Source organism: Triticum aestivum, chromosome 5A, assembly GCF_018294505.1.
Source record: "Triticum aestivum cultivar Chinese Spring chromosome 5A, IWGSC CS RefSeq v2.1, whole genome shotgun sequence".
Lineage (NCBI taxonomy): Eukaryota > Viridiplantae > Streptophyta > Magnoliopsida > Poales > Poaceae > Triticum > Triticum aestivum.
The window spans coordinates 329,147,697-329,166,013 of NC_057806.1; the positions used below are offsets into that span (position 1 = coordinate 329,147,697).

General features: G+C 47.9%; 1 protein-coding gene across 1 annotated transcript; it reads right to left on the bottom strand.

Annotated features, from left to right (window-relative positions):
- Positions 1–9,119: 9,119 nt before the first annotated feature.
- Positions 9,120–12,873, bottom strand: LOC123103198 (F-box/LRR-repeat protein 3). The gene is made up of 7 exons (XM_044524707.1): positions 12,094–12,873; positions 11,393–11,521; positions 11,030–11,134; positions 10,557–10,950; positions 10,019–10,443; positions 9,675–9,926; positions 9,120–9,508 (listed from the first exon to the last, which is right to left on the bottom strand). The coding sequence occupies exons 1-7, from the start codon at positions 12,775–12,777 to the stop codon at positions 9,449–9,451; spliced, it is 2,049 nt and encodes a 682-aa protein (XP_044380642.1). The 5' UTR covers positions 12,778–12,873; the 3' UTR covers positions 9,120–9,448.
- Between the last annotated feature and the right edge of the window lie 5,444 nt (positions 12,874–18,317).

An 18,317-nucleotide genomic window follows, 5' to 3' on the forward strand; every position in this document is an offset into this window, starting at 1 on the left:
GCTTAGCTGCATCCCAGTGCTCGCTTAAGTGTTTAAAAATCCTACCGAGTGGAGAGCAAACCTCCCACTCGGAGGCTTAGTTGCAGTCCAGTACTCGCCTAAGTTTGAAAAAATCCTACCGAGTGGAGAGCGGACCTCCCACTCGGGGGCTTAGCTGCAGTCCAGTACTCGCCTAAGTTTGAAAAAATCCTACCAAGTGGAGAGCAGACCTCCCACTCGGGGGCTTAGCTGCAGTCCAGTACTCGCCTAAGTTTGAAAAAATCTTACCGAGTGGAGAGCAGACCTCCCACTCGGGGGCTTAGCTGCAGTCCAGTACTCGCCTAAGTTTTTAAAATCCTACCGAGTGGAGAGCAGACCTTCCACTCGGGGGCTTAGCTGTAGCCCAGTGCTCGCCTAAGTACGGAACACATCCCAATCCGCAAGGACGACGAGGTGCAAATCGACTGCTACCTTCTCCTTCGGAGCTGCACCACAAATACAAAGTTATTTCGAGTGAAGAACAAGTTCCACTCGACAGATAATTCATGAAGATATTCAACGATAAATCAAGTTCAGATAAGATCCAAAGGTCCTAGACCGCAGATCAAAGTACTCGAGCCTCCAGCTCGACAGAGTTTAACGGTTACAAAATCCACTCGGCATTCCGAGGCAAATATAAAGTGAAGCATAAAAGTTTTTATTCCTCAGGCGGAGGACTGGAAGGGGTGACGAACTCGTCCAAGTCGATCCCGTCTACAATGCGAGTGGCAGCAGCAATGAAAGTCTCCATGAAGTCTTGAAAGTTGTGCTTCCTGGTATTGGCAACTTGGATGGCGGCCAACTTTTCTTCTCGCGCCTCCTTGCAGTGGACGCGGACCAGAGACAGAGCGACGTCAGCGCCACATCTAGCAGAAGATTTCTTCCATTCCGCCACTCGACCTGGGACTTCATTCAGTCGAGTCATCAGGGACTCGAGGTCATTCTAAAGCGTTGTCCTAGGACAGAGCGACGTGTCGATCCACGACATCGCAACCTTCAACCGAGCAAGATAGTCAACAACGCCGGCAACACGAGATTCCAGTCGGAGCATGTTCATAGCAGCGTCGTCCTTCACTGGAGAATTGATGGGGTCCAAGTCTGTCTCCACTCGACTGGTCTCCTCTTCGAAGTTCTGGCAGAATTCTGTAAACACAATTCAAGGATAAGTCAGTGGCTCTACGCAGGTTTGGTAACTGCAAGTCAGTCGGGCCGGAGTAATTACCCTCGAGCATGACGAACAGCTTCTTGGCGAGTCCACCGAGATAAGCCTCCAGATCGTTCCTCTTCCCCGCCAGTTCACTTGCCTTGTCATTCAGAGCTATATTTCCATTCTTCAGATGGCTGACCTCTCGATTAGCCGCGTCGAGAGCAGTTTTCAGCCTGGAGTTTTCCTTTTCAAGAGTACCAACTGAAGCCAGTTTTTCTTCAGCAAGCTTCATTTTGTTCAGGGCCTCCTTCTGCGCTTCGGCAAGGTCTTGATCCTTCTTCTTCAGAGCCTCCTCCATTTTGTCTGCGAAACAGCAAGTGAGATCAACATCGAAGACGGCCAGAAAGAAAGGACAGTCGACAAAAGCTCACCAGCCATACCTTTTGCTTCGTCCCTCGCCTTCTGCAAGTTCTCCTGAGCAAGCTTCAAGTCAAGGTTCAGCTAGATCTGTTTGTTCTCCAACTCAGTGTAGAGAGCCACAAGTTCACAGGATTTCTGCAAAAAATCAGTCGACAGACATCCAAGATAAGTTGCTTCCGAGTAACCAAGAGACAATGATGGCGTTTCTAAGACTACAGCCGAATCAAAAACATTCGACGGTAGTCTCGAGGACTACACCCAGTGGGTGCACTCAGCGTGCCCCCACTGGTTCGACCAAAAAAAATCGATTGCCCGCAGTCGACCATGTACAGTTCCATTCGACATGGCCTTACCAGACCGAGTGAAGAAGTTCAACTAAAGCAACACAATATAAAGACTACATTCGACTGCCAGCAGTCCACCGTAGTCTCGGGGACTACACCCAATGGGTGCACTCAGCGTGCCCCCACTCGTCAAAAATATTAATAGACACACCCAGTGGGTGTACAGATATAAAGATCTTCGGAAAAGAGATTCTTCAGATAGCATACCCTAACAGAACAAGCAGTGAATCGACTGACCTGGACGTTGCTCTGAAGAGCTGAACTCGCGTCATAAGCTGCTTGGCTGGCTTCCCGAACCACCTTCACTTGCTCCATCATGATCCCCGCCTGGCGTATAGCCTCTTTAGCGGCACCCACTTGGTCCTCAGGGACGTGGTGTGTGGCAAAAAGCGAAGGCGGATTTGCAGTCGACGTCGAAGGCCGGACACTCGTCAGAGGTTCAGCGAAGGTCACAGAAGCCCGAGTGGTATCACCACCCTCCCGGACTATGGCCTCAGTCGCCGGAGTGCTTTATGGGGTCTTGTCAGCCGGCGCCCTCCTGTTCCTTCGCCCCCTCAGCGGCGCTTCGTCGTCATCATCAGGGAGGTCAATGACATGAGGAGGAGCTACAAGAAAAATCCAATCGACCGGAATTATAAGAAATCGTCAGTCTACTAAAAGCAGAGCATCAGTAATCGTACCGGGGTTGGAGGTAACAGCGTCTTCCATCTCTTGATCATCGTCCTTGGCGGAGATCTCCAAGGTGGCAGCACTGCAAATTTCGAAAGTCAGTCAGCTTATTCAATGAGTCGACCAAGAGTCCGTCATGTTCAACAAAGGAAAACAAATTCTACTATTACCCAGAAATGGTGGGGACAGTCATCTTCATCTTGGGCAGAACCTTGGGCGGCTTGGACGGCGTCGCGCGTGGGTGCTTGGGAGCTTTTTCTGTCGGCGCTGGAGATGAGGTCCGAGGGCGCTTCGATGACTGCCCAACAAGGACAGTCGCCTTACCACATTCCCGCACAGGGTCGTGTGTAAGCTTGGATCACCGTTCCGAGCGGGGAGGTTCGACTTCTTCATCCTCCTCTTCACTGGAGTCGTCGTCATCCCCCTCTCCTTCGCCGTCAGATTCCCACTCTTCTCTCTCGTCTCCACTTTCACCTTCGCTCGCCTCTCCTTCCTCGGCCTACTCCTGTGCTCCATTGGTTGTCGAGTACATCTCAGCAATGGCCTAGAGGACAGCAAACAAGACAAAAGTCAATCGACTGATCCAAAGAGAACAAATAAAGAAAGCAAGATCACAGTCGGAAACACAAGGTCAGACCTTGTCCACTTCGTATGTTTGGTCGAGTGGAGGAATCCTCCTGGCTCCTCGGGGGTTGTCCTTGTTCCATGTGATACTCGACAGCCACCCTTCCAACATCTCGTCGGTGACCTCCTCTGGGTGAATCCGAGTGGTGTCTTCGAGACCCGAGTACAGCCACATCGGGTGGTCACGAGCCTGAAGCGGTTGGATGCGCCTCCGAAGGAAGACTTCCAACAAGTCCATTCCAGTCACACTCTCGCGGACAAGCTGAACCACTCAACCGACCAGCACCTTGACTTGCGCCTTTTCCTCCGGCGTCACTTTCAGAGAGGCAGGTTTTTGTGCTCGATTCAGAGAAAAAGGGGGAAGCCCAGTCGACTGTCCTGGGGTCACCTGGTCTTTACAGTAAAACCAAGTCGACTGCCACCCACGGACTGACTCGGGAAAAGTGATAGACGGAAAGGAACTTTTTCCCCTCATCTGGATCGCCAGGCCCCCGCACAGCTGGATCACCTGCGTCCGTTTGTCACTCGACTTGGCCTTCTTGACCGACTGGGAGCGGCAAGTGAAGATGTGCTTGAAGAGTCCCCAGTGGGGGCGGCAACCCAAGAAGTTTTCACACAAGGAAACGAAAGCAGCAAGATACACAATAGAATTGGGAGTAAAGTGATGGAGCTGCGCTCCGAAGAAGTTCAAGAAGCTCCGGAAAAAAGGATGAGGAGGCAGAGAGAATCCGCGATCAATATGGGTGGTGAGGAGGACGCACTCACCATCAAGAGGCTGGGGTTCGACTTCTTTCCCCGGGAGACGCGCAGATTCGTGGGGAATGAATCCCCCCTCGACCAGATCATCGAGATCATCCTGCCGAATCACCGACGGCATCCAGTTGCCCTGGATCCAATCCTTAGGCAGAGCAGTCCTCGAGGAAGATCCGCCCCGAGCGGACTTCTTCCCCTTCCCCTGCACCGCCGCCTTCTTCACGCGCTCCAGAGCCGACGCCTTCTCCTTCACCATCGTCGCCGGCGAAGCTCGAACAGACCTACGGCACCAAGGTGAGAGCGGAGGTGGCGGAGGGTCTTGTGAAGGAAGGGGGGAAAGTGAAGGCGCACTATTCGGGGGTCCCGAGCCGGCAACTTATAAGAGGTCGCTTCCGAGTGGCTGACTGGTAGGCCCAGGCAATCCCGTCAAATCCCGCAACAGGCGCGCGCGGTACGTGGCGAAAAAGGTGGCGCGGGGATCGAGGAGCTTCCGTCCTATCCCATCCGGTTACTGCGGCCACCCCCGTCCCGCGCGCTTCCCGAAATTCAAATCCCGCAAAATCCGCGGGCCGCAGAACAACTCGTCAAACAGAAGATCCCTTTCACACCGTCACTCGGAACTTCACAAGTAAAAAAATTCACTCGACAAGAGGCCAAGAATGGATCAAGGCGACTGAAAGAAGTTGACGACGTCATCCGTGACAATTGATCCAAAACAAGACGTTCATATAACATGAAGAACCAGTCGGAAAGATCCCCAACTCCTTCCCCACTCGAACCTCGATCCATTCGGGGGCTAATGATGAAGCTATGTACCTAGGGTAGGGGCATGGACCTGTCCTAAGTACCCTACCCAAGGACATCCCTAGAAGAAGTCACCTTTCAATCGACTTGGAGGTATCCCACTCGACGGATTCAAGACACTCGACCACGAAGCAATCACTCGACCAAGATCCAACCACTCGACTGCCAGGAGATCTAAAGTCACCCTGCACGCAAATGGTCGGTCATTAAGTAGCTTTTATGGTCATCATAGCACTTTATTAGGGGCGTTACCAGTAACCCCCAGTCTTAATGTACTTTAAACCCTGCATTACTGAGGGCTGGAGGGGCCTGGCGAACTCTATATAAGCCACCCCCTCCTCAGTATCAAGGGTTCGCACCCCTGTTATTCATACAAACATAATTCAGTCGACCGCCTCCAGGCACCGAGACGTAGGGCTGTTACTTCCTCCGAGAAGGGCCTGAACTCGTAATCCTCGTGTGTTTACAACTCCTCCATAGCTAAGATCTAGCCTCTCCATACATACCCCCCTACATCACTGTCAGAGTCAGAACCACGACATATGGTATGATTGTATCTTGTCCTACGGACTAAACCCTCCGGTTTATATAGACACCGGAGGGGGCTAGGGTTTACACAAGGTCGGTTACAAGGGAGGAGATCTACATATCCGTATTTCCTAGCTTGCCTTCCACGCCAAGGAGAGTCCCATCCGGACACGGGACAAAGTCTTCAATCTTGTATCTTCATAGTCCAACAGTCCGGCCAAAGGATATAATCCGGCTGTCCGGAGACCCCCTAATCCAGGACTCCCTCATCGCCACAACTCATTGTGTTCTACTCGTGCATATAACATCTACGCATAGACCTGGCTCTGATGCCATTGTTGGGGAAATCCTACGATCACGCAAGATCTATCTAGGAGAAGCATATCAATGAGCGGGGAGAGTGTGTCCATGTACCTTCGTAGACCGAAAGCGGAAGCGTTTACTAACGCTATTGATATAGTCGAACGTCTTCGCGATCCAACCGTTCCAAGTACCGAACGTACGGCACCTCCACGTTCAGCACACGTCCAACTCGATGGCATCCCTTGATCTCTTGATCCAGTTGAGGACGAGGGAGAGTTTCGTCAGCACGACGGCATGATGACGGTGATGATGAAGTTACCGGCGCAGGGCTTCGCCTAAGCACTACAACGGTATGACCGAGGTGTGTAACTATGAAGGGGGGCACCGCACACGGCTAAGAGAAGACTTGGTGTGCCTTTGGGGTGCCGCCTCCCATGTATATAAAGGGGGGTGGAGAGGTGGCCGGCCCAAGGGGGGCGCGCCATGGGGGAAGTCCTACTTGGACTCCTGGTCCAAGTAGGATTCGGTCCCCCCCTTTACTAGTCCAAGTAGGAGAAGAAGGGAAGAAGGAAGAGAATAGAAGGAAGGAGGGGGCGCCCCCCCTCCACTTGTCCAATTCGGACTGGGCAAGGGGGGCGCCACCTCTGGCCGGCCCTCTCTCTTCTCCACTAACCCGGGGGGGTTTCGGTAACCCCGGGTACTCTGAAACTTATCCGAAACGACCCGAACTATTCTGGTGTCCGAATGTAGCCTTCCAATATATGAATCTTTATGTCTCGACCATTTTGAGACTCCTCATAATGTACGTGGTCTCATCCGGGACTCCGAACAAACTTCGGTTCATCAAAACACGAAACTCATAATACAAATCGTCATCGAACGTTAAGCGTGCGAACCCTACGGGTTCGAGAACTATGTAGACATGATCGACACATATCTCCTGTCAATAACCAATAGCGAAACCTGGATGGTCATATTGGCTCCTACATATTCGGTCAAACCGCATAACAACATATGTTGTTCCCTTTGTCATCGGTATGTTACTTGCCCGAGATTCGATCGTCGGTATTATCATACCTAGTTCAATCTCGTCACTGACAAGTCTCTTTACTCATTCCGTAATGCATCATCCCGTGACTAACTCATTAGTCACATTGCTTGCAAGGCTCATAGTGATGTGCATCACCGAGAGGGCCCAGAGATACCTCTCTGATACACGGAGTGACAAATCCTAATCTCGATCTATGCCAACTCAACAAACACCATTGGAGACACCTGTAGAGCATCTTTATAATCACCCAGTTATATTGTGACGTTTGATAGCACACAAGATGTTCCTCCGGTATTCGGGAGTTGCATAATCTCATAGTCTGAGGAATATGTATAAGTCATGAAGAAAGCAATAGCAGAAAAATTAAACGATCATTATGCTAAGCTAAAGGATGGGTCTTGTCCATCACATCATTCTCTAATGATGTGATCCCTTCATCAAATGACAACACATGTCTATGGCTAAGAAACTTAACCATCTTTGATTAACGAGCTAGTCAAGTAGAGTCATGCTAGGGACACTCTGTTTGTCTATGTATCCACACATATACTAAGTTTCTAGTTAATACAATTCTAGCATGAATAATAAACATTTATCATGATATAAGGAAATATAAATAACAACTTTATTATTGCCTCTAGGGCATATTTCCTTCATGTCTTCATTAGCTAGCCCATACATGTGTGCATACTATACACAAAGATGGAGAAGAAGCACTTCATCTATATGCATTTGTTGGTTGAACTTGAGTGGGTCAAACAACTGGCTCATCGCTATTACCAATTCGTCTTAGAGAAAGTTGTGGCATTCGAGAGTCCTAGATCGGACGAATTAGAGTAGAGTGTGAACACGAACCTATGGATTGACTTCCTCAACGTTCTCATTCTTATTGACAGCGTGAAGCACCCCAAAGAGGACTCTGGCAGGTGTACCCAAGTTGGGCCCTGAAGGTGACATTGGCATGGGACATGATGTGTGATGCCTAGGATTCGATTTCTAATCTGGCCATGCTCAATGTAGATGAAGGTGGTGACCCAACCATGCCAACACAAGATGGGCCTCCGGCCAAGAAGGTGATTAGAGACCGGGAGTGGAAGTGGGAGGAGGTGAAGTAGAAGCGAGAAGGGGTCGTGGCCAAGATGACAGAGAAGTTCGAGGCTTCATGACGAAGGAGGAGGAGGCTAGTGTTGCGTGCAATAAGGTGAAGAAGGGAAAGAAGGCGGAGAGGTTTGACATTCTCATGGACATGTAAGAAAAGAAGCTCAAGCTACAAGAGAAGAAGCTTGAGATCAATGCTGCTTCAGAGGACTCTAAAATTTTGTTCATGAAGACGTCGGACTTGGGTCCCGATGCAGCAGTCCAAGCCTACCATGCAAGCTTATTGAAGCGCTTCGCACAAACAGAGGAGGTCGGACCATCCGAAGAGTGAGGTCTTTGCCACGAACAGGCGGCCTGGGAGCCAAAGACGAAGGTCTTTGTGTGGACAATTGGATTAGCAACTTCTGGAATCGGTCGATTGAAAAACTTATTAAACATCCGGTACTTTTATGATTGTGATTTCATATATTTGCAACTATTAAACGTATGCTTGAATTCGTATTGATTTAGATATACATGTGAAATGGAGGAGGCCGGAACATAGGTGAAGATTTGATGACTCTTATTGGATGGCATCCGTCTCTATTCTTATGCAGACGTGCCATAGATATTTGAAGTTATCCGTTCTCATGAACAGAGTCAAACATGCATATAGATATTTGGTAGTATCCGTTTTGATAAACTACGTTGAAGTTGCCCCTAGGATGCAGGTATTCAATGGTATTCGTTTTGGTAAATGGCGATCGGTGGGCTCTTTGATTCGCGGGATTCTCAAAATGAAAAATAGAAAAAATACAGAAACATGATGTCATGTCCTATAGTACCCTATAGAATTTGAGAGAATGTCTGATAGCGCAGGAAAAAATAAAGAAATCCTAGGAAAAGGTTTAGGATAGGATTTCTATAGAAATTTTTTCTTCGAAGCCCGTTTGTTTATAGGAATATAATCCTTTTCCTACGGCGGAATTCTTCCCATTCTCTACATTTTATAGAAAACTAAATATTAGCCTAGACTCAATGAAAAGAATCATATGATGTGAATTAAATGACATTTCTTTTTCTATTTCTATTCATAGGATTTGAAATATATGTCATCTCATTCCTATGACTTTTTTATTTCTATGATTTTTCTACCCTATGAACCAAAGATGGCCTAAGTGGATGAGAACTTTCCTAGATCAGATTGGGGACATGTGGCGTGGCAGGACAGCAGCGGCGCAACAAACGTCGCAGCTCTATCTATATGGAAAAGAAGAAAGAACAATTAACCTTAGGTCAGCAAAAGCAACTTCCTTTTGCTTCTAGTTGTATCATGCAGTATACCAGAACCATTCATGATTTGAGAATTGGACACCAGAAAAAACACAGGCCAAACACCTCGTTCCAAATAAGAACACATTGGACAGGTAATCGAACTGTGCACACTCTCATGTTGATCAGTAAAGTACAGGTCGACCTCCAGTAATTTTCTCTATGATTTCATCTATCTCCTGCTTCTCTATATACAGGATACGGCACAACAAAAGAACCTCCCAGTCCACTGAACGAAACATACATATACAACATTGTTCCGATGACGTCTGTTCTGTACACAACTCCGCTCCACCTTGGTGCAAAGCCTCGTTCTACACCATCATGTTCATGTAAGGCTGACAGTCAAGACGACGATAACAAGCATTTCTCATAATCTCATCGTACAAGCACATCTCGAGACTGTTGTTGCCATATGTCGCATCGCTCTTGCTCGACCTGCAAAGACCACACGCTTACTATTAGACATTATGCTGTCAAAGCTGCAGTTCAGTTGGTATATCTACAGAATACATCATAAAAGACAGATGAGAAGTGTTAATACAAATAATAATTCAACTTCAAATCTTCTATACCTAGGCTTGTAAGGGGGCAAGTAGAATACCTTGAATGGTTTATCAATCCACTGGAAAGCACAGCCGCGAGCCTCAACGACTTTGAGCATATGGGGAGGCATCATAGATCTGAACGCTGCGTGAAGCTTCACCCTTGTCAAACCACCAGAGACCATAAGAGCAGCCATCAAGCCATTAGGTGTAATACCCGCCAAGTGTACAATCGTCATGTTCTGAAGCCCACATATGCTAGAGAGGGACAGAAGTCCAATGTCGGTGACTGAACAGTATGACAAGTTTATCTGTCATGATGTAGCAATGTTAATGACACAATTATGGACACGGTATGACAAGTTCTTTTCTCAAAAAACAAACAAACAGCAAAGGATCATACCTGACGGAGGCTATGAGAGAACTGGGAAAGAAAAAGCATCCCCACATCATTGATCGCAAAGCATTTCTTGACATCAAGCTTGGCAAGTAGCCTGCATCCGATTGCTATTTCTGAGAGCCCAGCAGATGAAACACTGGGGCAACCACGGATCTCCAGTGTGTTCAGCTTTGCGCATTTTGAGAGCGACACCAACGAAACATCTGTTATTTCTGTACAGTAGGACAGGTTGATAGACTCTAACATTGGGCAACCTTGAGCAATTTGAGTAACCCCCTCATCACTAATACCCCCAGACCTATACAAATCAATATCTCGGAGTTCTGGACAAGACTTCCCAATGTGGATAAGGCCTTCATCACTTATCCTCATGCATATTCCAATTTTTAAGCTTGATAGTTTTCTGCATCCAGACAGAGCTTTCAAACCTGCAAAGGAAAGATCTCATCACCGTTAATTTTTTGTTGTCATTGTTGCGAGAAACAGTTAATTCGGCATCCATTTACCAAAAATAATTAGATATTTGAATTTCAGTACAAACCTTCATCGTCCAAATCACTGTCGGTGATGTCCAACTCTTCCAAATGGCAACATCGCTTCCCAATCAGTCGGAGCCCTTCACTAGAAAAATGGCTACAGGACTCCATTCTTAGAGAGACGAGGGAAGGGCATGAGCTAGTGATGGTAGCTAACGAAACATCAGTGATATTGCGATTGCAAGTAATGTCCAGCTTCAGCAAATTCTTTAGTCTTGACACAACAAAAGAAAGATCAGTATCTGTCACTCCTGAACACTTGCTCAGGCTCAACTCTCTTAAAGAGACGCAAGAAATTCCAATGTATTTTAGTCCATCAGCCATGAACTTGCAGCCTTCCAATTTCAGGGTCTGCAACTTAGGAAGCATTTGGAAGCATTTTCCCATAGATGGAGTAACCTGCCAAAAAGAAGAATGTAAGACAAACTAGAGAAGGTCAAGTTATGCCCAGATGATGCTACTACAGTTAGATACTTACATTACAGCAGTACGACAGATTCAACTCCAAGAGATTTGGCACTGCCTTCACAACTGATGAAACTCCCGTATGAGTGACATTTCGACAGGTTGACAGATCGAGCACCTGCAAGAGTAGAAGTGTTATTTTCAAGTTTATTGGCCACGATACTGGTAAACTTTGTTGAGCGCCTACACATGTTCTAATGTAACTACTTGTTTCACATCGACATGTATAGACGTGCCAAACATGCTATATTAAAATCCTAGCGACATCAACAATATAAACCTACACAAAGAGTTGAGCCTAATAGTGATCAAATAAAGGTGACATGACACACACAACACTAACACATGAAACAAAATGGTCTAGTTTGATGATTACCCGTAGTGATTTGCTGCATCCATTCTCAAGACCACTAAGGGCATCATCATCTATTCCAACACATCCCACCAGTGCCAACACCTCAAGATTGGGTAGCTTCATGATGGCTGGAAGGCAGTCTTTGGAGATCTGCAATGAAAGATAAGTATTTGTTAGTCCAACAAAATTAGTGTGTTTGTCTATTTGGCACCTCAGAAGAAAGTAGCCATTCCCATCCTCAAAAGGTATTTTCTTTGACCGAAATTAATTAAGCAATAAAATGTACTACTGGTTCCCATCCTCACAAGAGTGAGGTAATGATCATGAAATGTACAATGCATAGTCCTTGCAGATATTTTTAAAAAACAGCTGCTCGAAAAAAAATTCAAGAAAAGTAATTTTCACTGCGATAGTCCAATTCCATGAGCATTTCTTGCAAAAGGAAATATAAACAGAGTTGCTAAAAACATCAAACCGTTGTGCTAGTATCTCCTACAAAGATCGAAAGGGAAAACTGCCAGACCGTAAGGAGAAATTCACGTGAGAGACATGTAAATCTAAACTTTCCAAAAAAGCACCAAAATCAACTCTCTTTTTTCCATTAATTAAAGTGTTTCTGGAATCAAGAAACGCATGAACGGGGAACCCCAAGCCACAACTCCCTTCATCCAAGAAATGGAACAGGACGTGATGGAGAGAGATCAAGAAGAAGCATGGCTCACCATGGTGTAGGATAGATTCAGGGTCCTGAGTTTCTTGCACTTGAGGGCGAGGAGCTGGACCCCCAAATCCGTGATCCCGAGGCACCAGTTGAGCGTGAGGTCCCGCAGGTCCGGGCAGCCGACGGCGATGCAGCCGAGTCCCATGTCCGTCATGGGCTTGCAGCGCGAAAGGCAGAACCTCTGCAGGCCCCGCGCCCGCGCCAGCTCCGCGGCCGCCGCGTCCCCGAGGTCGACCCCATTGGAGAGGTCGAGGTCCGCGAGGCCGGGGCAGGCGGCGAGGAGCGCGGCGAGGCCGGGCGCCCCGAAGCCGCGGGAGCGGGAGAGGTCGACGGCGCGGAGGGAAGGCACGGGCGCGGAGGAGAGGGCGGCGAGGGCCGCGGCGGGCACGCGCGGGCAGAGGGTGAGGTCGAGGCGGGCGGCGGTGGGGTAGCGGGCGAGCGCGGCGCTGAGGAGGTCGGCGCGGTACGGGCGGAGCACGCGGCGGTGGCGCGACTCGGCGGCGTGGCAGGCGCGGGAGGCGAGCGCGAAGGACTTGAGCGCGCGCGGATCGGCGGCCGCCACCCGGTCCAGGACCAAGAAGAGGAGCTCGTCGGCCAGCGAGTCGATCGGCGCGGCCGGGACCGCAACCGCGGCAGGGCAGACGCGTCGGCGCTTGGCAAGGTGGCCGTGGGTCGCCATGGCCATGGCGGGCAAGGCGGGCTGGCAGTTGGTTGTTCGCCGGGACACCGAGAACGGAGGGAGGAGTAGCAATGGCTGGCCACGGCCTACTCGCACGCAACAATCAAGAAGGAGGAGGGAGAGGGAAAAAGCAAGGAATGTTGGAAATGTCGAGACTGCCCCTGCGTCGCCTTATCACGGCTCCCTTGAGACGCCGCACCGCGTTTCCCATTTTGCCCCGCGTGCTGGAAGGGGAGCGGAGTACTGCGCGGGCGACGACCGGGGGCGGCATGGTCATTGCGCGGCGGGGAAAGGACGGTACGGAGGAGGTACAGGCGGGGGCAGGGGTGGAATAACGGAAAAGATGGCGGGGAAAGCGAGGTGAGAGGAGAGGGAGAGCGGGGAGGGTACGATGTGGGGGAGGGACGGAACGGAACGGATCGTACAGCCGGACGGGTACGATGCGCCACCGCTACGCGCACCTGCTTCGGCCCTTACCCGCGTCTTGGATAGTCATGGTGACGTGTGGGTCCGGTGTGTGTTGATGGAGGGTGAGGACGGGCGGTGGTGAGAAATGGGGAGGGGGATTTTTTTCATTTGACTGGTCCCGTACTACCCGGGGACGGCACGCACTGGGGGACTGCGTGGAGTTGCTTCCAAGGCAGAGAGAGCACTCCGGTTATCACTGCATAGATTATGTCTTCTATAAAATATAAAAAAAATACTTCCTTCGTAAGTTGAGTCATCTATTTTAAAACAGAGAGAGTAGGTGTTACGGCATCTCCGACTGCGTCCAGCAAATCACAACGTCTGAACCAAGGTGTTCTCACGTTTTCTTATCACCAAATATGGTGCGGCATTAATGCATGATTTATATAGCAGAAGCCGCGTGAAGCATGTAGGTGTGTGTGTGTTTTAGCGGAAGCAAGCTGTGTATTTTGACAGAAGCCGCATGATTTATATAGATGTGTGTGTTTTAGCGGAAGCAAGTTGTGTATTTTGGCAAAAGCCGCATGATTCATATAGGTGTATGTGTGTTTTAGCGGAAGCAAGCTGTGTATTCTGGCGGAAGCCGCATGAAGCATATAGGTATGTGTGTTTTTGCATAAGCAGGCTGTGTATTTTGACGGAATCTGCATGAAGCATGTAGGTGTGTGTATTTTAGCAGAAACTGCACGAGGCATGTAGATGTATGTGTGTTTTAGCGGAAGCAAGCTGTGTATTTTGTCGAAAGGCGCATGAAGCATGTAAGTATGTATGTGTGTTTTATGGAAGCAAGCTTGTATACTGGGAAGCCCTCATTAACAAATAGAAGCGAGCTATTTTTCAAGTAATAGAGATGGACATTTAAGGTATAAGATTGGACGCGCCCAAACACATTTCAGACGTTTAGTGTGCTCAATCTATGACATGGCGTTGGATATGCCCTTATGATTATTGTGATTGTTACTGTTATAGCACTGACACCTGAAATATCGAAATTCAAGAAATGCTTTCTCAAACGACATGAATTTGTATCTTCCAATGCATTAGTGCTAGGTGAGGTGTTAACTGCATTAAAAAATTAGCAATTAATCTTTTCAATACATAGGTGCTTAGTTTTTAGGCTGGTCGTAGTGGAGAGTAACTTAGACTAGTATCATGCATATGACACTAGTCTAAGTTACTATTTTCATAATGCAAAGTAACATAATAGTAGTGTCATAGATGGCTTCATTTATTAACTTGTAGACTCATCTTGTCTTTGGAAGCGCTATGTTAGACTAGCCACAATGGGAGTAACTTCAGCAGTAACATCGAGTCCACCTCAGCAAATTTGCTTATGTGGCAATGAGTTAATGAGGAGAGAGATAGTAGTAGTAACTTAGCTAGTTACTGTAACATCACATGTCCCAATGCAATATGAGTCTATAACCTAATAAATGAAGCTATGCATGTTACCACACTTATGTTACTACCCACTATAAAGATAGTAACATAGCCTAGGAATACGTGTATGTTACTAATGTATGTTACTCTCCATTGTGGCTAGTCTTACAGTAACATATTATGTTGACACCTCATATTAAATACTTGCCACATAAGCAAAAATTTCTTGGAGTGCGATATGTTACTAGCTAAGTTACTCCCACTATGAGGCTAGTCATAGTGGGAGTAACTTAGGTAGTAACATAGCGCACTCCAAGAAAATTTTGCTTATATGACATGTAGTTAATGAGGAGAGAGGTATTTAGAGTAACATAATATGTTACTGTAACACAGCGCTTCCCGAGAAAGGATGAGTCTACAAGCTACTCCATCCGTCCCATAATATAAGAGCGGTTTTGACACTAGTGTCAAAACCACTCTTATATTATGGGGCGGAGGAAGTAATAAATAAACTCATCTATAACACTACTATTATGTTACTTTGTACTACGGAGGTAGTAACTTAGATTAGTGTCATGCATATGACACTGTTGGGTAACGTAGCATAAATTCAAAATTTTCCTACGTGTCACCAAGATCAATCTATGGAGTCATCTAGCAACGAGGGAGGAGTGGATCTACATACCCTTGTAAATCGCGCGCGGAAGCATTCAAGAGAACGGGGTTGATGGAGTCGTACTCGTCGTGATTCAAATCACCGATGATCCTAGCGCCGAACGGACGGCACCTCCGCGTTCAACACACGTACGGAGCAGCGACGTCTCCTCCTTCTTGATCCAGCAAGGGGGGAGGAGAGGTTGATGGAGATCCAGCAGCACGACGGCGTGGTGGAAGTAGCGGGATTCCAACAGGGCTTCGCTAAGCGCTGCGGGAGGAAGGAGATGTGTCACGGGAGGGAGAGGGAGGCGCCAGGCCTTATGTATGGTTGCTCCTCCTTTTCCCCACTATATATAGGGCCAAGGGAGAGGGGGGAGGCGCAGCCCTTGCCCCTTCCTCCAAGGAAGGGTGCGGCCAAGGGTGGGGAGGAGTCCATCCTCCCCAAGGCACCTCGGAGGTGCCTTCCCCTTTTAGGACTCTCCCCTTTTTCTCTTCTCTTGGTGCATGGGCCTCTTGGGGCTGGTGCCCTTGGCCCATATAGGCCAAGGCGCACCCCCTACAGCCCATGTGGCCCCCCGGGGCAGGTGGCCCCACCTGGTGGACCCCCGGGACCCTTCCGGTGGTCCCGGTACAATACCGATGACCCCGAAACTTGTCCCGATGGCCGAAATAGCACTTCCTATATATAATTCTTTACCTCCGGACCATTTCGGAACTCCTCGTGACGTCCGGGATCTCATCCGGGACTCCAAACAACTTTCGGGTTACCGCATACTAATATCTCTATAACCCTAGCGTCACCGAACCTTAAGTGTGTAGACCCTACGGGTTCGGGAGACATGCAGACATGACCGAGATGACTCTCCGGTCAATAACCAACAGCGGGATCTGGATACCCATGTTGGCTCCCACATGTTCCACATGATCTCATCGGATGAACCACGATGTCAAGGACTTAATCAATCCCGTATACAATTCCCTTTGTCTAGCGGTACGATACTTGCCCGAGATTCGATCGTCGGTATTCCGATACCTTGTTCAATCTCGTTACCGGCAAGTCTCTTTTACTCGTTCCGTAACACATCATCCCGTGATCAACTCCTTGATCACATTGTGCACATTATGATGATGTCCTACCGAGTGGGCCCAGAGATACCTCTCCGTCACACGGAATGACAAATCCCAGTCTCGATTCGTGCCAACCCAACAGACACTTTCGGAGATACCTGTAATGCACCTTTATAGTCACCCAGTTACGTTGTGACGTTTGGCACACCCAAAGCACTCCTACGGTATCCGGGAGTTGCACAATCTCATGGTCTAAGGAAATGATACTTGACATTAGAAAAGCTTTAGCATAGGAACTACACGATCTAGTGCTATGCTTGGGATTGGGTCTTGTCCATCACATCATTCTCCTAATGATGTGATCCCGTTATCAACGACATCCAATGTCCATGGTCAGGAAACCGTAACCATCTATTGATCAACGAGCTAGTCAACTAGAGGCTTACTAGGGACATGGTGTTGTCTATGTATCCACACATGTATCTGAGTTTCCTATCAATACAATTCTAGCATGGATAATAAACGATTATCATGAACAAGGAAAAATAATAATCAATTTATTATTGCCTCTAGGGCATATTTCCAACAGTCTCCCACTTGCACTAGAGTCAATAATCTAGTTCCCATCGATATGTGATTAATACTCAAGGTCACATCCCCATGTGACTAACACCCAAAGAGTTTACTAGAGTCAATAATCTAGTTCACATTTACCATGTGATTAACACTCGATGAGTTCTGGGTTTGATCATGTTATGCTTGTGAGAGAGGTTATAGTCAACGGGTCTGAACCTTTCAGATCCGTGTGTGCTTTACAAATCTCTATGTCATCTCCTAGATGCAGCTACCACGTTCTATTTGGAGCTATTCCAAATAACTGTTCTACTTGGAGCTATTCTAAATTGTTGCTCCATTATACGTATCCGGTATCTCTACTCAGAGCTATCCGGATAGGTGTTAAGCTTGCATCGACGTAACCCTTTACGACGAACTCTTTTCCACCTCCATAATCGAGAAAATTCCTTAGTCCACTAGTTACTAAGGATAACTTTGACCGATGTCCTGTGATCCATTCTTGGATCACTCTTGTACCCCTTGACTGACTCATGGCAAGGCACATTTCAGGTGCGGTACACAGCATAGCATACTGTAGAGCCTATGTCTTAAGCATAGGGGACGACCTTCGTCCTTTCTCTCTATTCTGCCGTGGTCGAGCTTTAAGTCTTAACTTCATACCTTACAACTCAGGCAAGTGTTGGAAATATGCCCTAGAGGCAATAATAAAAGTATTATTATATTTCATTGTTCATGATAATTGTCTTTTATTCATGCTATAACTGTATTATCCGGAAATCGTAATACACGTGTGAATACTTAGACCACACTATGTCCCTGGTAAGCCTCTAGTTGACCAGCTCGTTGTGATCAACAGATAGTCATGGTTTCCTGACTATGGACATTGGATGTCGTTGATAACGGGATCACATCATTAGGAGAATGATGTGATGGACAAGACCCAATCCTAAGCATAGCATAAAAGATCGTGTAGTTCGTTTTGCTAGAGCTTTGCAAGTGTCAAGTATCTCTTCCTTCGACCATGAGATCGTGTAACTCCCGGATACCGTAAGAGTGCCTTGGGTGTATCAAACGTCACAACGTAACTGGGTGACTATAAAGGTGCATTACAGGTATCTCCGAAAGTAGCTGTTGGGTTGACACGGATCGAGACTGGGATTTGTCACTCCGTATGACGGAGAGGTATCTCTGGGCCCACTCGGTAATGCATCATCATAATGAGCTCAATGTGACCAAGGTGTTGGACACGGGATCATGCATTACGGTACGAGTAAAGTGACTTGCCGGTAACGAGACTGAACAAGGTATTGGGATACCGACGATCGAGTCTCGGGCAAGTAACGTACCGATTGACAAAGGGAATTGCATACAGGGTTTGATCGAATCCTCGACATAGT

Bases quoted from the DNA above. Each gene is read 5' to 3' on its own strand.
- LOC123103198 (XM_044524707.1), bottom strand. From the start codon at position 12,777: ATGGCCATGGCGACCCACGGCCACCTTGCCAAGCGCCGACGCGTCTGC. The intron at 11,522-12,093 runs GTGAGCCATGCT...CTTTCATTGCAG, and splicing joins TGAATCTATCCTACACCATG to ATCTCCAAAGACTGCCTTCC. The intron at 9,927-10,018 runs GTATGATCCTTT...ACATCATGACAG, and splicing joins TCTCTCATAGCCTCCGTCAG to ATAAACTTGTCATACTGTTC.